At 38.5% G+C, this 18145-nt stretch overlaps 1 protein-coding gene across 1 annotated transcript in view; it reads left to right on the forward strand.

Moving 5' to 3' along the window:
• Nucleotides 1-18145, forward strand: part of arid5b (AT-rich interaction domain 5B) — a 73491-nt gene that overhangs the window by 27786 nt on the left and 27560 nt on the right. The window contains exon 4 of the mRNA XM_051379918.1: nt 4366-4596. Within this exon, the coding sequence (XP_051235878.1) occupies nt 4366-4596 (231 nt within the window). The remainder of the gene's footprint in view (nt 1-4365; nt 4597-18145) is intronic.

Below are 18145 nucleotides of genomic sequence, written 5' to 3' on the forward strand. Positions count from 1 at the left end.
GAGCTGAGATAACCCTGATGATGTCACAGTGATGTCATTAGGGTTTAATACAAGTCTAATACATTTGTACAGAGCAACAAATGTATAGTACTAAATATTGTGTTTAACTATTATGTTTGTGTGTATTGTATTCTATTAGAGTTTATTGAGTGCTGCAGTGACTGAGTGGTTATATCGTCAGCTGTCCTGTAACGCAGTTATTATGACCCTGACACTATTGTAGTTTATGAGGTCAGGAGCTTTACAGCGTGTTCTGAAAATAATCTCCCACACCACAGCTGTTTGATCAACATGCTATACTAGCACCACGAGAGGACTGACAGACAGGAAGAGAAAATAGAAAAGAGATCCAGAGAGGGAGAAACAAATTGCATAATGTTCTCACATAATGTCTTCCAGCTCTCTAGTGATGTAGCCATAGCCCCAACCAATTAGAAAGCTTACACAAAGATAAGGACGTCCTTTATTTTGAAAGGTCGGGCTGTAAGAACAAAGGGAATTTTAAAGTGTACGTACACTCAATGTACATTACACGCACCAACACACACACACACACACATACACATGCATACTTTACAACGCCTTTGTATAGTTATTAATGCCCTGCGGCTCTCTCTCCAAATTGAATCTAATCAAGTGAAATGCTGTGAGGGTCCTCGGGAGAAAGAGCAGGTCTGACGGTGACCGCTTACAATAAAATCTCTGACATTTGGAAACAAAGCCCGCTCTACCTCTGAGCTGTAATTGCGTACGACAACTGCTGCAATCTTTGACAAATGTGTGTGTCTACAGAGTGATATGCATGTGCATGTATGCCGGACTATGTGTTTATACATCTGGTAGCTACCTCTGCATAGGCCGTCTGTGCGTGTATATGTCTGTGCGCGTTCTTGTGTGTGCGCTGGTTGAATGGTTTTAATGGTTTTAATAATTTCTTTTGAAGTGGTCGTCATATTGGAGTACAGTGGAACTAATTACTCGGATTGTCGGGAATGCAGCTGCTGTAAATATGTTATGAATAGTGTCCTTCCTGTCCTGTTTCTGCTGCACATTTCAGTGGCGCTATCATCCTCCAGCCTGATAAAATAACACCAAAAAGGGGGGAAATGCATTTTTAAATAGACCTGTTAAAACTGGTTTTTTTCTTGAGCAAGGTGAACAGCTCGCTAGTTAACCACCCCTGAAATATTAACTTACCAGCAGAAATTCCCATGAATGTCATGTCCAAGGGCTTTGTAAAAGCAGACAGGACAGTGAATAATTCATGTAAAAATCGTGTTTCAAACTGCCTGACTCTGCTTCATCAACTGTTGAACCGTGTAGTCGGCTTTGTAAGCTAGAAAAATATTAGCACTCTACTTTCAAACAACTCTCTACTAAGAGCAAGTGAGTCTACAAAATGTGACATTGACTGAAGCTTTAAGGAACAATGCATGCATAAATTGTCTTTGTATTATAATTTGGCCAATTTCGAGTCGTTGTGCAGTACTGTGCTGTGTTGTACCTCTGCAGAGGTCATGTGCCATTTTATTATCATATCATCACCATAGTAGAAAATGAGAAACAACAGATTCTCAGGTAATACCCATGGGAGCTGTGTAGAGACACCATATTTTATCATATTCTATTTTGTCAGATTAATTATTAATTTATCATATTATATTAAAGCTGAACAGTTTGTCAATTAAATCCATAAATCAATCCACTGAAACTGAATCGGCAGCTACTTTCTAATGAAATGCCAAACATTCAGTGGTTTCCGCTTCTCTTATCTTTTCTTATGATATGATATTAAACTGAATACTTGTGGGTTTTGGATGGTTGCTCAAACAAAACAAGACATTTAAATATGTCTACTTAAGCTTTAGGATAATTGTTTGATTATTTGATCTGATGTTTTATGGACGAAACAATGAATCTATTGATAAATTATTGACAGACTTGATCATGTAATCTCTTTGTGTATGGTGTTATATGCCATGTCAAGTCAGTTTGAGATAATTTCCGTTTAGTGTTTATGGTACGATTTAGGCCTGTTTTATTGCAAGACTGTTAAACATTACAGGCAGACAAAACTTATCTGCTGAACATTTCCAGCAACGTAATCCAAGTGGAAACACTAGATCCAGAATCTTCTTTAACAATTGGGAAACTTCTCTTCTACACCTTCATAAATAAAGTATTTCTCTCTTAAAGTACCTTCTTTAAGCTCTGGTCCGTCTCCTGTTGTATAAAAACTAAAATGTAGCATGTAATTAGTTATAGATTAGTATGCTTCTATTATGTGGATGGCAGGAGATTTATAGTTATAATTAAGCGGGACGGCATAAAAAGTGTAATTTCACTACCATCAGTAACCTGTAGCCTTAACAGCTAATCTGTATTATTTACATAACATGCAAAAAAAATACTACATATAATACAAGTACTGTATAGTCTCTGCTGGTTCAGTTTGTGTATTAGAGGCTTCAGTTGTATGCAGCAGAAAATATTATTAACACATATTGTTAAATACAATTAACAAAGTGGCTATACCTGAGCGACCTTAATATATTTGAATTCTGTTCTCTAATTTCTGACGCCACCATATTCTAAAAGCTTTTTATCTAGTGACTTGTGATACTTTGCATGACTTTACCTTTATACTTTTTAAATAGCTTTTAACTGTTAGCCAGAGATAGCAGTCTGTCAGCCAGACCACCACTTTGGCCCAGACTGAAATATCTCAGCAGCTATTTGATGGCATGTCAGACATTATGACAGGATACCTGCAAAAGTAACGACACTCCCATCAGCCTATAATTAGCAAATGTTAGCATGCTAACATTAAAACTAAGTTGGTGAATATAATAAGCATATACTGTGGATTTTATCTATCAATCAATCATATTGTTGGTCATATACTGTAATATACTGGCTGGAGCACTGCACCGCTGTACCTAAGTAGATAACTGTTAAGTGTTGTTCTTACATGGTATAATATTAACAGTTTGATTTGTCTATCAGCATATCTTCCTGGCTTTTATGGCAGTTTATTGCGTCAGCTCAGTCTGTACTTCCTGTACGGAGGATCTCCAAATAACGGAAGAGGTTTCTTTGCCAGTTAGTTGTCGCAGGTGATGATGCATTTGTCAGACTTTCCTTAATGTCCGTGAAATATTAATTACACACCCACATCAGAAACAACACACTCAATGTGTTGGTAAAGTCTGGCTGTAATGGGAAGTTTCACTGCTATGTGAGTGAGCTTTGTTATCAACCAACTGTGCCAGATTACAACTATCAAACTAGAGGCTGTTTATCTTAAAGCAAGATCACAAACTGTGACATGCACCAACACAGTTTGTTTTCAATTGCGCTTGTTTTTCTCATAAGCAGGTATAAATAGATTCATACATTTAGATGTTTGTTGGGTAACAAGGTCAGCAGTCAGGGAGACGTCACATTTTGCTAGGCCGCAAACACAGAGAGCCATTCACACTTACCTTGTCTAAATTGCTCCAAAGATTTTCCATCTTGAGCTTGCTTGTTAAAAGACCTTGTCAGTCAAAGTAGCGAGTATCTAGAGTTATTCTTGACATTCCTCTTGTCACCTTAACAGCGATGCATGTCATGCATTTCAAACATGCAGTCCAACAACATGACATGTTTGTACAGTACACATAATATGTGTTGTGTCAGTTTGGTGAAATGTATTATTACTACAAGAATGTGGTGTGAAACTTTAATGAAAACTATTTAGAAGTCATAATGAAACAGCAACATTAGAGCATTAGAGTGTTGCTTCCTAGATGTAATGCATTTCCTGAAACACACAGAGGGTGTGAGAGACAGACCTGTTCAGGGTGTTTCTAGGCCTTGGACAAATTAGCATACAGCAAAGATTAACTGTTTTCAAGGAATTCTTGAAAATGTATCAAAATAAAGGAGTTTTGTCATGATTTCTTTTACATGAAAAGTGTTGTTGTATTTTTTAATGATTTATTTACCTTGAGATTTATCTGGTATTCAACAAACCTAAATTTGATCACCTCATTAAGGAGAACCTTGCAAGTTAAGGTCAGTAGTCAGGAGTAAAAGAATCATATTCACAGCACACTGGCAGGAGATGTGCCAGAATATAATTGTAGGGAAAGAATAATCTATGAGGGAGAATGAACGAGTAAAATTTGCAGAGAAATGAAGAGTGAATGTGTCCTGTAAAATTAAGTGCTGCCATTCTTACAGGTGCTCTTGAAAAACAAAACATTGTCTATTTCCCTACAAATCTCTCTCTATTGAATGTCAGATTTAACTATGCATAATCTTGGTGTCCCTTTTAACTATGTGTCTGTATTCATATATCTGTATATGTGTGTTTTTCAGGCCAGGAGGAGGACGGGCGGAAGGTTTTGGTCCTCAGTTACCCCCAGTATTGCCGCTACCGCTCGGTTTTGGCAAGGCTCAGGGAGCAGCCGTCCTCTCTGCTCATAGACCACACAGTGCTGGCACTGGGCGGCATCGCTGCATTGGGCGGGAGCACAAGGATCCTGTACTGCCGAGACACCTTCGAACACCCCGCCCTGCTGCAGAACGAGAGCATCTGTGACGAGTTTGGTGAGTGTGGCAGCTGGCGATTTGATTGTAGCCTTTAGATAAGTTATCATATTAGCTCATCTGAAATGCCAACAGCCATTACAGTGGCAGTTTATGGCATTTGGAGTGTTGCACATTGCCCCATGAAACATCAAACTCCTCATGTTCTGAGCTATGAATGTAATCATGCACTTAAAACTACTTCTCACAGTACGGTTCATCTCAAACTTTCAATTATGTCATTTTGGTTACCCTGACCATTTGTTCAAGTCTGCTTTTAGTGGAAAATGGACAGTGTTTGCACTTTTGGGCCAAGCAATTTAGTTCCATTGTGTGAAATCCCAGTAAATGTACTTGAGTCCATTTAAATTTTTGATTTGTGTAATGAAGACCATTAAAGGGCAAATAAAAGGCAGCTATTGTATCATTTGGGTTGCAAAGCCAAATACAGTTGCTGTCCTGTGAAAAACACGTATCTCCAAAACAACAGCATTTCCTGAACTGAGATAAACTGCCCTGTTTACGGCTTTCTGACAAAGCGTTTATTCAGATAATCCAGTGAGTTGTAAAAGGGCAAGTGCACTGAGTGATGTCACTTGAGTGAAAAAAAAATCTGTTTGTGTGGATTTAGAAAGAAATGAGATTATCAGACCTCAGTAGCCCACTCCTCATGTCTGCTACAGCCTAGGGGCTCAAAGTTACATTAGCTCAGTAACTAACACCAAATCTCTGACTGAACTGTTGGATAAAAAAAATATTTGGCTAATGTAAGCGGCACGTTTTGACAAGAAAGAAGACTGTGTGGAAAAAAAATTATGATATCTCTGGTGCTGCAGGATTGATTGTGAAAATTCCCATATTTGTTGTTTAGTACTCATTATGAGGAAGTCAGTGCTACATTTTCCATAGCTGTAATTTGTATTTGTGTGGAGATCATTAGTTTGTGTGCTGTGGTCTCATTTCACTCACCTTTATTATAATTCTTCTATTTGTCCTTTTTGACCTTTCATTGCCCAAATAAATAAAATCCATCTAAACTGACTGATGCTATTGATCAATTAATGTAGCTTAATTAACTAAGACTAAAAGACTAAGATTAAAATTCAGTTCAATTGACCGTCATTTGCTTTGATTGATTGATGATTTTCATTTAGTTTCAGTTCGTTAGTCCCCAGATGGGTCTTTCTGTTTACGAACACAAGTGACCGCCATTCAAACACCCTCACCAGTCACACCTATGAAAAGCATTCTGTGGTTCCAGTGAGGAATTTTGAAGTGCTGGAACATGTCTATTTGCCATTCACTGTGCTTTCCCTGCCGCTCATGAATCCACACATTTTATTAACCCCGAGCTGGGCTAAAACAAAGGAATAATGTGATTCATCTCTCTTTATATTTCCTCTGCTCGGGTAGCACAGCGGAGCTCAGCGGGCTCTTGTGCAGCATCAATTTGACATTCACAATAACGGCTCCTCTGGTCAAAAGTCATTGTTTTTCTTTTCCTGTAAATTTGCCAGTAGGTAATTGCATTTTAAGAGAGCGGCAGAGGTGAGACCAGAAGGGAAAACGGTTTTAGGCATAGGAAAATAAGTTATGAATAGTAACGCTAACATCCTGTGGCTGCTGTTGCTCATTCACTTGGCTCAATAATGCCATTCCTCTGTGAGCCACATTTAAGCTAAAGGTTTATTTTCAGAGCCTAAGGGAGTTCTACTTTTTTTTTGACTAAGGCAACCAGATTTCTAATGTTATTCACATGAAGGTTTACTAGGTTTGAAGTAGGCTTTTATTTCTGCTTGAATTGCTGCTAGGAGACTTGTTTGTGATTTGTTTCAAAACAGCAGAGCCAAGTAATTTTCATCACTCTGCCAAGTGAACTAAGGCCTCAAGGGCGTCTTACTTATAGGCACAAACACACACATGAATGTTTGCACATATGCACTCAGAAACATACACAAATGCTGAGTAAAGTCCTCCTGCCATTTACAGGCTCCATATCAAAAAGCAGCTATAAACGCCATATTAAATCCACCTTTATTAGGATAAATACCAGCACTCTGGACACATAAGAAGTAATACTGTGCAGATGTGAAATATTAAAAAGTTAAAAATTGATCTGGGGAACAATTTCAGGACTTTCTTCTGTGCTTCTCTCAATGCTAATTCTGACCTTTTGGATTCAGCCAAATCTGCTGTGGCAGCTCTAATAGCCGTCCGTCTTGTCTAGGCTAATTCATGAAAGTGTGTCAGGCTACCTCAGGGGGTAGAGAAGAAAAGAGGCCTCGGGAAAAAGAAAAAAAAAAGTACTATTGCAGATTTTCAGCAAGCCTGTTGGTACAGTATTGTGTGAAATGTAGCCATCAGATGAAAGCCTGGTGGTGAAATACAGTCTATTCTTGGTCGCCTGGTTATGGTTTTCCACACAGCACTACAGTAGGTGTATGCACAGCGTAATCACAGACGTATTTATTATATAATCAGCAGCATATGTTTTTTTTATTTGAGCATGTCCACTGTACTCTCATTCTCATTTATCTGTTTCTTTTTTGGAGGTGAGTAATGAACCATCAGCATGCTCAGGCGGCTCCTGTGTACATAATGACTCTGATATCTTCAGTATTTGCTCTGGCTTTACTCGATGATGTAAGGTTGTTCCTGGTACGACAATGACAGTTGTCGGAGACTGCGCTTTTTCTAACTTGATCTATATTCATGTTTTTTTCATCCACGTCACCACCATGCTTTTGAACCAGCTTGAGCAAAACTGCGGTTGCGTCAGTTGCCAGATCTTTAGTCCTGTGATCCATATTTATGTTCAGCATCGCCTGTCACCCCTGCAGCTGCTTTCCTCACGGGGAATGACACAGTTTTTGTTTATAATTATCATGCATTCTCTGCCAGTGTGGATTGATTATAGCCGTGCTACTTTGTGTCCCCAATTTAATTTCTTGCCAGGAGGAATGTAATATTACCATTCCACAATCACAGAAAAGAAAAACAAGCTCTTATATAAACCTTAAGTCTTACATACTGTACTGTACTATAATAATATTGCCATTATTGAGGCTCCTCTCTGAGAAAAAACAGAAATAGTTTGAGTGGGCCAAGCCTTTGCTGTGCTGAATGACAGATGACATGGTTCAAGGTTTTGTTATCAGTTTTCATGGTTCTCTTGAGTATTACTCACATTCATTTGGCATTGATACTGTATGTGCGACAAAGCAGTAACAGAAACATTTGTAAGCTCGACCTAGAGATGCTGTATATGATATATTTAAACAAGATTTACATTGCAAAGCTTCAGAGCATCTTGACAACTACTCATTTGGGCGTCTGTTAAGAAAAATATTATGACCAACATTTTTCCCGTTTTTCTCTGATTCTGAAGTTATGCTCCCAAACTGCTGACCTTCCTCTCCCCTGGCTTCCTCCACCCCTTCAGAAACCTAACACTACTTGTGTGCACATAGCTTAAATCAACAGTATTTTGAAAGTTAGTGAGGCAGTCACGTTTGAGGCAAAGCAGTTGAGAGGAGTTGCCCCCCTCCCTCCCCCACTCTTTTCTCATTTGTCCTATATTCCCCAGGTCTCTTTCCTTGGCACAGAAACTATATATTTCATGCTCAACTCAGTGTGTTTTGTTTGAAATATCTCTCACTCAGTATTGGTTTGATTTTATTAAAAAGGAACATTTTCAGTGCAATCCTTTGGAATCATTTCTTTGTAATCCTCCAGGGTGGGAGGCTTATAAAAAACTATTCATTGCTTCAGTATATTAACATTGTCCAGATACACTGATTATAAACAGAATTTTACAGTCTATTTTTGTAATGTGGTGCGTGTGTGTGCTAGTTCTTTACATCTGGGGTTGAATTTGGTATGAGGGTGTCTGTGTTTGACAGAAAAAAAAGATTTCCTGTCTTTTCATTGAAACTGATACTGAAATATGTTGTACTAAAGAAGCAGATATGAGAGAAAAGTCTGAAAAGCATGCAAACATGCTATAAATCTTGAACCTGTACTTTGAGATAATATCTTTAAAAACATTCAGTCCTGCTAGCCTGATTGGGTTGGGTCACCAGAGGAACATACAGTATGATGTCATTGTTTCCACAACTTGAACCACTTTCTTGCTCCCTCTTTAAACATGAAATCAGATTAGATGAAATATGCATACGCCAATATCGTCCCATGACAGCCCCGTCTGCTAATGTAATAGGCAAACTGCTTGCTAAGCTCATGTTTTCCCATCTCCTCTGCAGATTTGTGTTAACCAGCAGTCCATGAATTTTTCATTGTCCATATGTCATGGTATACAGAGGCCATATAGGAGACATTTTGAGGAGAAAAGAACACAAAGAGTTGTAGCTGTATAGTCAGATTTAATGATAGGCTCTTTTACACAGCATAGGATTAAACATGCCATGCTATATGACAAGCCTTGTCTTATTCACTGCTCTAATATAGCTGATGTGCACAGGCAGAATTGATGCCACAGTGCTATTTTAACTAAAAGCACTTTCTTCTACTGGCATCTGCAGTAGAAGCTGAATAAGGCACAATCTTCCTGATTATCCCTATTATGTCATCAGCAACACACCAGCTCTACACATATTGCTTTGCATTGCTGCTTATCTAATTTTAGCAAACAGCGCAGAGAGATAAATAAGCATCTGGCTATCGGCGAGAAGCTTTTCCAAGGTCTGAACCTGTTATTTAGTGCAAAGGTTTCAAAGGATCAGTGCTGCTGATTGAGGATAATTTATGAGCAGAGGAAGAAAAAGCACCCAGGTATATTCTTACTTCAGTTAAAGGGCCATAACGTGACCTGACACTTCACAAAATCCTATTTTGTTTCCCCAACTTTTACAGTTTCAGTTTTATTTCCTCTCTAAAATGTCGTTAAACAGTGTCGTCTGACTGCCCTGCTATCTAATCCAGATGAGAGAAGGAGGAGTTGATTAAAATGTTGATCAACAGAGTCACATTCAATTGTTAGCGTCCACCCACAGCAATAAGCTTCGAAGCAGTAATTTTCTAACTTTATTTTTGCCCTGGCTTTTACCTCTCAGGCTAGAAATTCTCAGCCCTCTTATAGGCAGAGGATATTCCTGCATAATGATGAAAAAATACTGCAACCTCCACTCTGAGTTTTTCAGATTTAAAAAAAAAAGTTTTTTCTAAAAAGATGCTAGAATTGAACATCAATGAAATATTAAATATTACGCAGTGGGAGGCAGGACATTGCAGATGTGCAGAAAGAAGTGTCCGTATACTTTTAGTTTCTCCCAAAAAAAAAAAAACCCTTTCAAGCAGCCATTTTTTTCATTTACTACAGAATGAAAATCTGTTTGCAGTGACATATAGGTTATCCAGCACAGTGAAAAGTTTGATCACCTTTTTTAAAGTCAGACTATCATCACATGTTATTGCAGCTGTGCCTGTCTCGCAATCTCTCCCTGATGCTGCATTTATGGATCCTCCGACATCCAAGATTTAAGAATTATCTGCCGAATAGGAACCATTTTAAATGAAAGTATCAACCAAATTCACATTGTCCTTTTAGATGCGTGGTTTTCTTCATGGTACAATTTTCTGTCAAGATCATGTATCATGATCATGATCATCTGTAGATCATAAATGAAGAGATGATTTTCTTGTTTGTGGCAAACTTTCAAACACTGGATGTGTGTCCTTGAACACACCACTAAAGAGTTTTCAGACTGCCTCCTGCTTGCAACTGCGATACCGCAAGATGTTAGCCTTGACAAAAAATAATGAAGGTGCTAACATTTTGAAAATGTTGTTGTGAAAGATCAGATCAAGAACATTTCATGTCTCTGCGTGTTGATAACAAACTTAAATGCCTCAAATATAGGAAACTAATCTAAAGATTCATGGTTAAAGTTATTGGGCTTAATCAGAGCCCCCTGAGAAGGCACAAACTGTCCTCCTAAGAAAAGTGATTAACCACTTTGGTATGATGGTTACAAAAATAATTTGACAGGTCATTTTTTTAAAAGCAGTTGTGTAATTTAAAACTCTGATAAACTGCAGAGCATGTAATTAATTACTTTACACTTGAGTTGACCAGGCCGGCTTGACCTCATTCATTATGGCGTAGATGATTATTCCATTAAAACACTTGTCCAATACGGAAGAACCAGTGTTGGTGAGCATGGTTTGAATCAAGTAGGATTATATTTACATGATAAACAGACGTGGTAGGTTTGTAGCTGTAAAGGATTTCACATTGAGAGTCTTATTTTCTCAAAATCCCAGATGTGAGTTGTGATACAACTCCTGAATGTTCCTAATAAAAATTACAGAACAGCATGTTGCAACCTGGAGTGAACACGTCTGACTCATCTGTGTAACTGTAGATGCTGTTTACAAAGTCTGTCTCTGCCAGTGCGGCTGGTGTAGAAACAGCTCGTGAGTGCAGCCGTCTATCCGACTTGCTGTGATAAGTGTTGAGCATCTTTCACATGTCTGCAGGTGGAGACTTGTTACCGGTTGTTGTTTCTGAAAAGAGCTTGTCTAACTTAAGTGACGTCACAAATCATTGTTACACTGCTGATACATGACAGTAGCAAAGGATTATACTGTGTGTGATGACCGTGATGGATGTTTCTAGTTTTTTTCCAACATGATGCAGACATTTCTTGGAAAAGAGAACGCCTACCGTAACCCTGTCACTGCTGGCAGCTGCTTTAGACATTTGTTTATAAATGTGTTGCGGCGGAGGGAAGTACTCAGATTCTTTACTACTAAGTACTAATAGCACACTGTAAAGATACTCTACAAGTAAAATGTAAAAGTATGTAAGTATAATCAGGAAAGTATATACTTAAAGTATTAAGTACTTACTGAGTACTTTTAATATTTGTCCAATTAACAGTCCAAACCTTTTATCAAAATAATTAAGAGAAAGAGCAGCAAATCCTCAAATCCCCAAAAATAGTTTCCGATTAATTTTCTGTCAGTTGACTAATTGATTAATCGACTAATCGCTTCAGCTGTACTTTTACTGTTGGGTAGTTGAGTTGGTGACGAAACATCATATTTTATAAGCTCTTTGTATGTTTTAGAAAGTAATGTAAGCACTTCAAATGTGTACTTAAGGACAGTACTTGAGTAAATGTACAGTTATATTCTACCACTGCAGAGGTGTTTGATTTTTCTTTCCTGTTGATGAACAGTGAAAATACATAGAGCAGCAGAGAGTTTGTTGTGTTCATTATTTGTACATGATTGGAATAAACTCCTCAAATCCCTAAGATACAATACATTAGTGTATAAACAAGAAAAAATGAACAGAAAGATAAAAGTATCCATTGGCCTATTTTGTTATGGGAATGATGATTATTTATAATCACCCGGGCTTAATGCCGTGTAGCTTTTCAAAATGATAAAGTCCCCATGATTGGGCTCATTGGCCGACTCAATCCCATCAAGTGTAACTAGAGCGTGATCTATTAGAATACATATGTTTTATTGATGTATGGGCTTCATGTTTATCCTGGCATTCATTTATTTATAGGTCGATGCTGTGATTTTTTTTCCTCCAGTAATGAATAGGATAAGCCTTGAAGCTTATCCACTGCTCCCTTTCATCTCTCCCTCCCTTTCTCTCCCCTATTCCCTCCCTCTATCTATCTATCCCTCTCTCTCTTTCTCTCTTTCCCTGTATGTCTCTCTCTCTCTCTCTCTCTCTCTCTCTCTCTCTCTCTCTCTCTCCAAAAGCCAAATTGAAATACTGTATTTTTAAAGCCCCGGTCATACCGAGTTGTTGCTGCAGTCTGTCAGTATCAATGATGTGGAAGCGTTTGAAGGTTATCCCGTTTTTAGCAAATCCTCCACATTATGTAACTTTGACTCTGTTTTACATTTGGCACTCTTGGAACAACAGGGTGTGTATTTGGGACAGTCCCTCTGTGTGCTCTTAACATTTCTTTGCAAAATGGGATTTATTTTTCAATTTCCTCTCCTGGAACAATAGTCATTAAAAGCTACTTGCCAACACTTGGGCAAAAGCAAAAGCTAAAGTGACATGTTCACTTGTCAGATATTTACAGCCTGTGCTGTGGTTTGTTTATTTTTGTCTTGCCAGCAAAGCAGCGCTGTTGGTTATTACAGATTAAATACACACAGACAGATATTGTGCCTTGTTGGACTATAGCCAACACCAAACAGTTTCTTTCTTGTATAATTACACTGTGCGTGTGTGTGTGTGTGTGTGTGTGTGTGTGTGTGTGTGCGTGTGTGTGCGTGTGCGTGTGTGTGTGTGTGTGTGTGTGTGACTGGAGCTAAATACTTGGTGATATTATTAAGTTCTCCAGGGTCAGAGGTCATTGCATTCCTCAGTGTGTGTGTCAGTCAGTGGATCTGAGTTAAGATTAAACCCAGCCATGTCTCGAATGTGATGTGTGTTAATAAGTACTTAACAGACGACGCTTCCATCATGAGGTGATCACGAGGTGGACAGAAAGAAAGGGGGGAGAAATTAAAGAAGAAACTAGAGAAATTTGAAGGAATGATTTTCTTCCTATAATTACAGCTTACTTTAGCTATGAATTAAGTTTGTGAAATTTCTCTTGTAAAACATGCAGCAGTGTGACTGCGTACCATAATTTTCTATTTACTTTGCGAATGGAAAGCTTGAGTCGACAGCCTTTATGAGTTTGCGCAGTGGTAAAGTACACACATTCACACCCCTGTCGAAACACACACCCCAATGAATCCGATGAGAATGATTTCATAATCCGTCGCAATAATAAACTTCTTTGAACAGTTTAATTGGCTCTTCCTGGAACGGCACGGCTTCGCTTCATTTGATCTGATGAAAGAGTAATGTTGCTTCTCCCCAGGGGGAGCATGCACAACAGCGCACAAATAATGAATTAAGAGCACTACCCTTTTTTTTTTCAAATGACTGCCATAATAAAGCAGGAAAAATTCATACTGCACTTACACCACTTTCTCCCTAAATTGCTTTCATGTTTACTTGCTTATGTATTTAATTTTCAGAGCTTGTTTTAAGTGAAAATAATCCTGACTCCTGGAAGGGTAATGGATTGAGGTCACATGAAAATTGATTGTCATCTGAAAACACTGTTGTCGTTAGAAACATTTGGAAAGGTTCCAGAAACATTCCTCATATGATTCTGTGAAAAGTCACACTTAGTGTACGCTGTTCTGGAAATGTTGGTACTTTGAATAGCCTGTATGGCAAGGAGTGAAATTTGATTTGAAGGCATTTGGTGTATGTAAAATGGAAACTGAAGTAGGCTATGCAAAAAAGGCAAAAGAAATATGTAAAATTGAAACTGACAAAGTCATGATGGTTTGGGAGAATGTCCTCCTCTCTCGGCTGAGGAATATTAACAATGACAGTCTGAATGGAGAGTCTGTGTACAGCAACAGTATGGTCACAGAAATGAGCTCATTACTGGTAAATACATTATGTATGTGCACATAGACACACATACGCACGTTTATCTTAATATTATTATGGTGAGAATATTCCATTTACATTTGCTAATTGTAAACCCTAACATGCCTGATCCTGAGGGCAAGGAAATCTCTGTAAAACTGAAACCATAACCTCAACCAAAATTATCCTCAATTCTATCCCTGAAAAATCTCTTTCCCTAGTATGGTTTGGCAGGAAATCCTTAGCACACACACACAAGCACACACACACACACACACACACACACACACACACACACACACACACAGACACACACACACACATTTTAACAGTAGCTTGAAGAAACTCAAAGAACAATTTACACGATATTATAAGTGTGAGATAAAAATATGGGAGAATATTTTTAATGTCCTGGTAAACACACACTTGCTGGGATGTGGGCTTGTCTCCATGGCAACGCTAGTCAGAGCGTGCCCGGCCTAGCGTTTTGACAGGTTCTCCTGATGATGATTGATAATTACTACCTGACTTGTTGTGCCCGTCTCCACAAACATATGGCGGGATCTGCCCTCCGCCATATATCTGCCAAAATGTTCCCTTTTCTGATAATAGCTTTTTAATGTTGCATTTTGTTGTGCATGCATAGCAGTCTCTCCCCACCCCCCCTTCCCAACCCCACCCGTTTGTAATTACATTTGCTGCCGCTCACATAATTATTACAGAAAGGAGAGAGAAATAGATAGGAGAAGCAGGAGAGTGGGAGAAAGTCAAAAAGAGGCAGAGAAGGGAGGGGGGATAGAATTGATTTCACTTTGAATTGATGTGCTCCTCCCAGTGCTGCTGAATTTAAATTTGACAAATTGTCAGGATCAACACAAAGAAGCAGCATTTTTTTAATTTTTTTTTTTTTTACAGTATAGTCACATATTAGAATATAAACACCAGATAATAGCCGGTGTGGTGGGCTGTAGTTTAAAATGGCAAGCAAGGCTCTTTATTCCATATCCATGTGCGCAGTATTTTATTATGCAGTGTGTTTGCATGCATAAAGCTCATATTTAGATGCAATTGGAAGCAATCTTGTTATATTCACAGAGGCCATAGACGAGGACATCAGTCTATAAACATGATTTATCTACTGCACACTATCTGCCAAGGCATTAGCATAGACCCTCTATTGTGGATCTTATTACCTGCTGAAACTCCGGAATAAGACTTCAGACTTGACCAGCATTTTAAACCTCAACCAAACTCAAATTAAAGATTAAAGTGACTTAGAATTCCTCTCAAGGTTTTATTTAATTGCATCTGCAAAAATTGCGAAATGGGAGAATTTAGATGAATTTGACAAAAAACAGATAATGACTCATGTTTTTCTCGAGTATGAGCTGCTTATCAGAACAAGTGTTTATATTCATTTTGTTTTAGTTAGCTATTATTATTATTATTTCTCTTTTATTTATCCAAACACTTTATTGGACTCAATAACCTTCCCTTCCAGGAACAGGAACATTATCAGCAACACTCTGACTCATTATGTCTTGGCTTCCACAAGGTATATCAAATAAACTTCAAAGTACCTGATTTTACATGTCTGTAGTTTGAGATGGGCAGGACAACTAGTTTATCTATATCCCATTGGTTCATATAATGTGAGGCGCACCTGCAGCAGGCAAAAGCACACGGCACTCTGTGGAAACGGGAGTCATTTCTAATACTGTGTGATTGAGGTCTGCCACAGGCTACGGCAACAGACAGGCTCTGTGAAGGAGATAATGATGCATGCACACACAGCTGTCAGTCAGCCAGCTAAGGGGAATCATGTTTGAGAAAAATAAAAACAGACTGTAGCCAATATAATGCAGTATTTGTATAAGAAATGATGGGTTTGGGAAATAGAGTGGAACGGGATGTCAGAGCTGTTGCAACAAGAAGAGGAGATCTGGTGAGAATCTCCCCAGACCATAAAATCTCAGTTTTTGCAGTGTCACTGTATTTATACATTCATACTGAACATATCCATTGGAGAGAGTTAGTTAGATTAAAGGATAGGTCCGTCCAAACTACAAAAAATATGTTATTTCACTCACCAACAGTGGTATCATACATATAGTTTTGGTTTAATTTGCTTTCTTTGACTAATTTCTGCCTTCACCCGTATTAATGTGGGTCAATGGAACCTAGTTTGTGCTGCTCACAGGACTAACAAAATTAAAAAAAGGTTCTCCACTAATCAATATTTTCATATTAACAATGGATGAAATGATGGCGTGGTGAGTATTATCGCGCAACTCTACAGTTTTCCTTCATGGTTTTGGTTTTCCAATCCACAACTTTTCTGTTTAACTTCACCTCATTACCAGCTGCAGCAGGCAGCTGTTTTTATCCAAAAAGCTCTGATAAACCCACTGAACACTACCTGCTCAGCATCAAACAGCAGACAGACACAGTTAGCAACTAGCTTGTGAACATAGCGGAGCATTTAGCAGCTGAAAAGCCAGATATTTCCCTCTGGAGTTGGTGGAGTCTAAAACAGAGTGCAGAGAGTAAATACCTGAATTACTTCACAACAAATACAACTCCAAATGAACGCTAGTGTTGCTTCATGTCTGCTGTCTGTGAAAATGAAAAACTAAGGTGACAATATGCCTGTGTTTTCAGCTTGTTCTGCAGCTTCTGAAAAAATCAATTAGTGCAGTTTTAAATGTTATTTTTCAATGCTGTGAGCACCACAGGAAAAATTCAATTCACCTCCATTGTATTACAGCAGAGAAATCAGAGACAGATACCTCAAAACCTGGACAAACTAGCTGGTGAGATATGAAAAATAAACAAAAGATACCAATATGGACTAAGGAGAAAATGCAATGTTGAGATGCCATTTGAAAGAGAGGTTGAAGCAGAGTAAATCAAGGTTCTGTGCGGTTAGAAAGAAAGACCTGTTTACAAGAAGCTGTCAAGGACCCGAGGATGAGCCGGCTGCACCTCGGGGGACTGTTGTTAGAGCTCTTTTAGTAACAAGCCGGACTAATCCCTGCCTTTTACTCAGGCGCATGCTCTAATAGCCTTGTATTACAGTGATCTTCTGTGTGTCAGTAGTCAGGACAAGAGTTCCTGATACAGGTGCTCTCTCCAAACACACCACTGTTCATTGACTCTGAACACCGGTGAAAAATTTAAATTGTCGTTCTCACTGCTCAGTGGTGTTTACTGCTGTCTCTCTCTCTTTCTCTCTTTCTCTCTCTCTCTCTCTCTCTCTCTCTCTCTCTCTCTCTTTCTCTGTGATTCTGTTACTGCTCTATCCTCTTCCCTTCCTCTTTCTCTCCCTCCGTTACATTGGAAGGTGAGGTTGTTGTTGGAGGCCGGGCAAAACTTGGATGTGTTTTGTGTAATAACAGTAACTAGTATCCATTGTCATGCCTAAGAAGGAGCCAAATGCTTTCCTCATTAAATTCAGAATAGCTCTCAGCCACAGCCGTATAAAAATATCTTCTTATGTTGCAGTTACTTTCACGGGTGAAAACAGGCAAGAAAATAACACCAGTGATGAAAATATTTCAGTATTATTGATGTTAAATCCGCCTGAGGTTGACCTAATATGAAACACTGTACTCTTACATTCTGCTGTGAAATGTTTTACACTTTATCAATGATGATCTCCCTCTGTATAATTATGAGGAATTAATTAACACTTGTATCATCTATCAACCTACGGAGGTTTTGATGATTAATAAAAACAGTGTACTCTGTCCACCCACACACTCTGTCTCACTCTGTGGGCACATTGTGTAATTTCTGATGATTGCAGTGATAGAGATGCTTGAAGTATTACTGTTCATTAAAACATTTTGTGCTGTCAGTGTCTCAAATGACAGAAATGTGCCTCAAGCACAGGAAGAGAGGAATAACTCTGCTGTCATATGTGACAAAGTGAGAATTATGAGCATGTCAGTAATGCCTGATATTAGTACATGAAATTTGATGCAGTAGCTCCAGTCAGCAACAAAATGACAGAGAGGAGGGAGCGCTTAATACTCACTACTTTACATATGGAAAATCAAGAGTGTAGTTTCGGTTTCAGACTCAATGAAGTCTTTGGTTGTTAAACCAGTCAAATAAAAAAGAGAGCTATTA

The sequence above is a fragment of the Dicentrarchus labrax genome, unplaced genomic scaffold, assembly GCF_905237075.1.
Source record: "Dicentrarchus labrax unplaced genomic scaffold, dlabrax2021, whole genome shotgun sequence".
In the NCBI taxonomy this organism is placed as follows: domain Eukaryota; kingdom Metazoa; phylum Chordata; class Actinopteri; family Moronidae; genus Dicentrarchus; species Dicentrarchus labrax.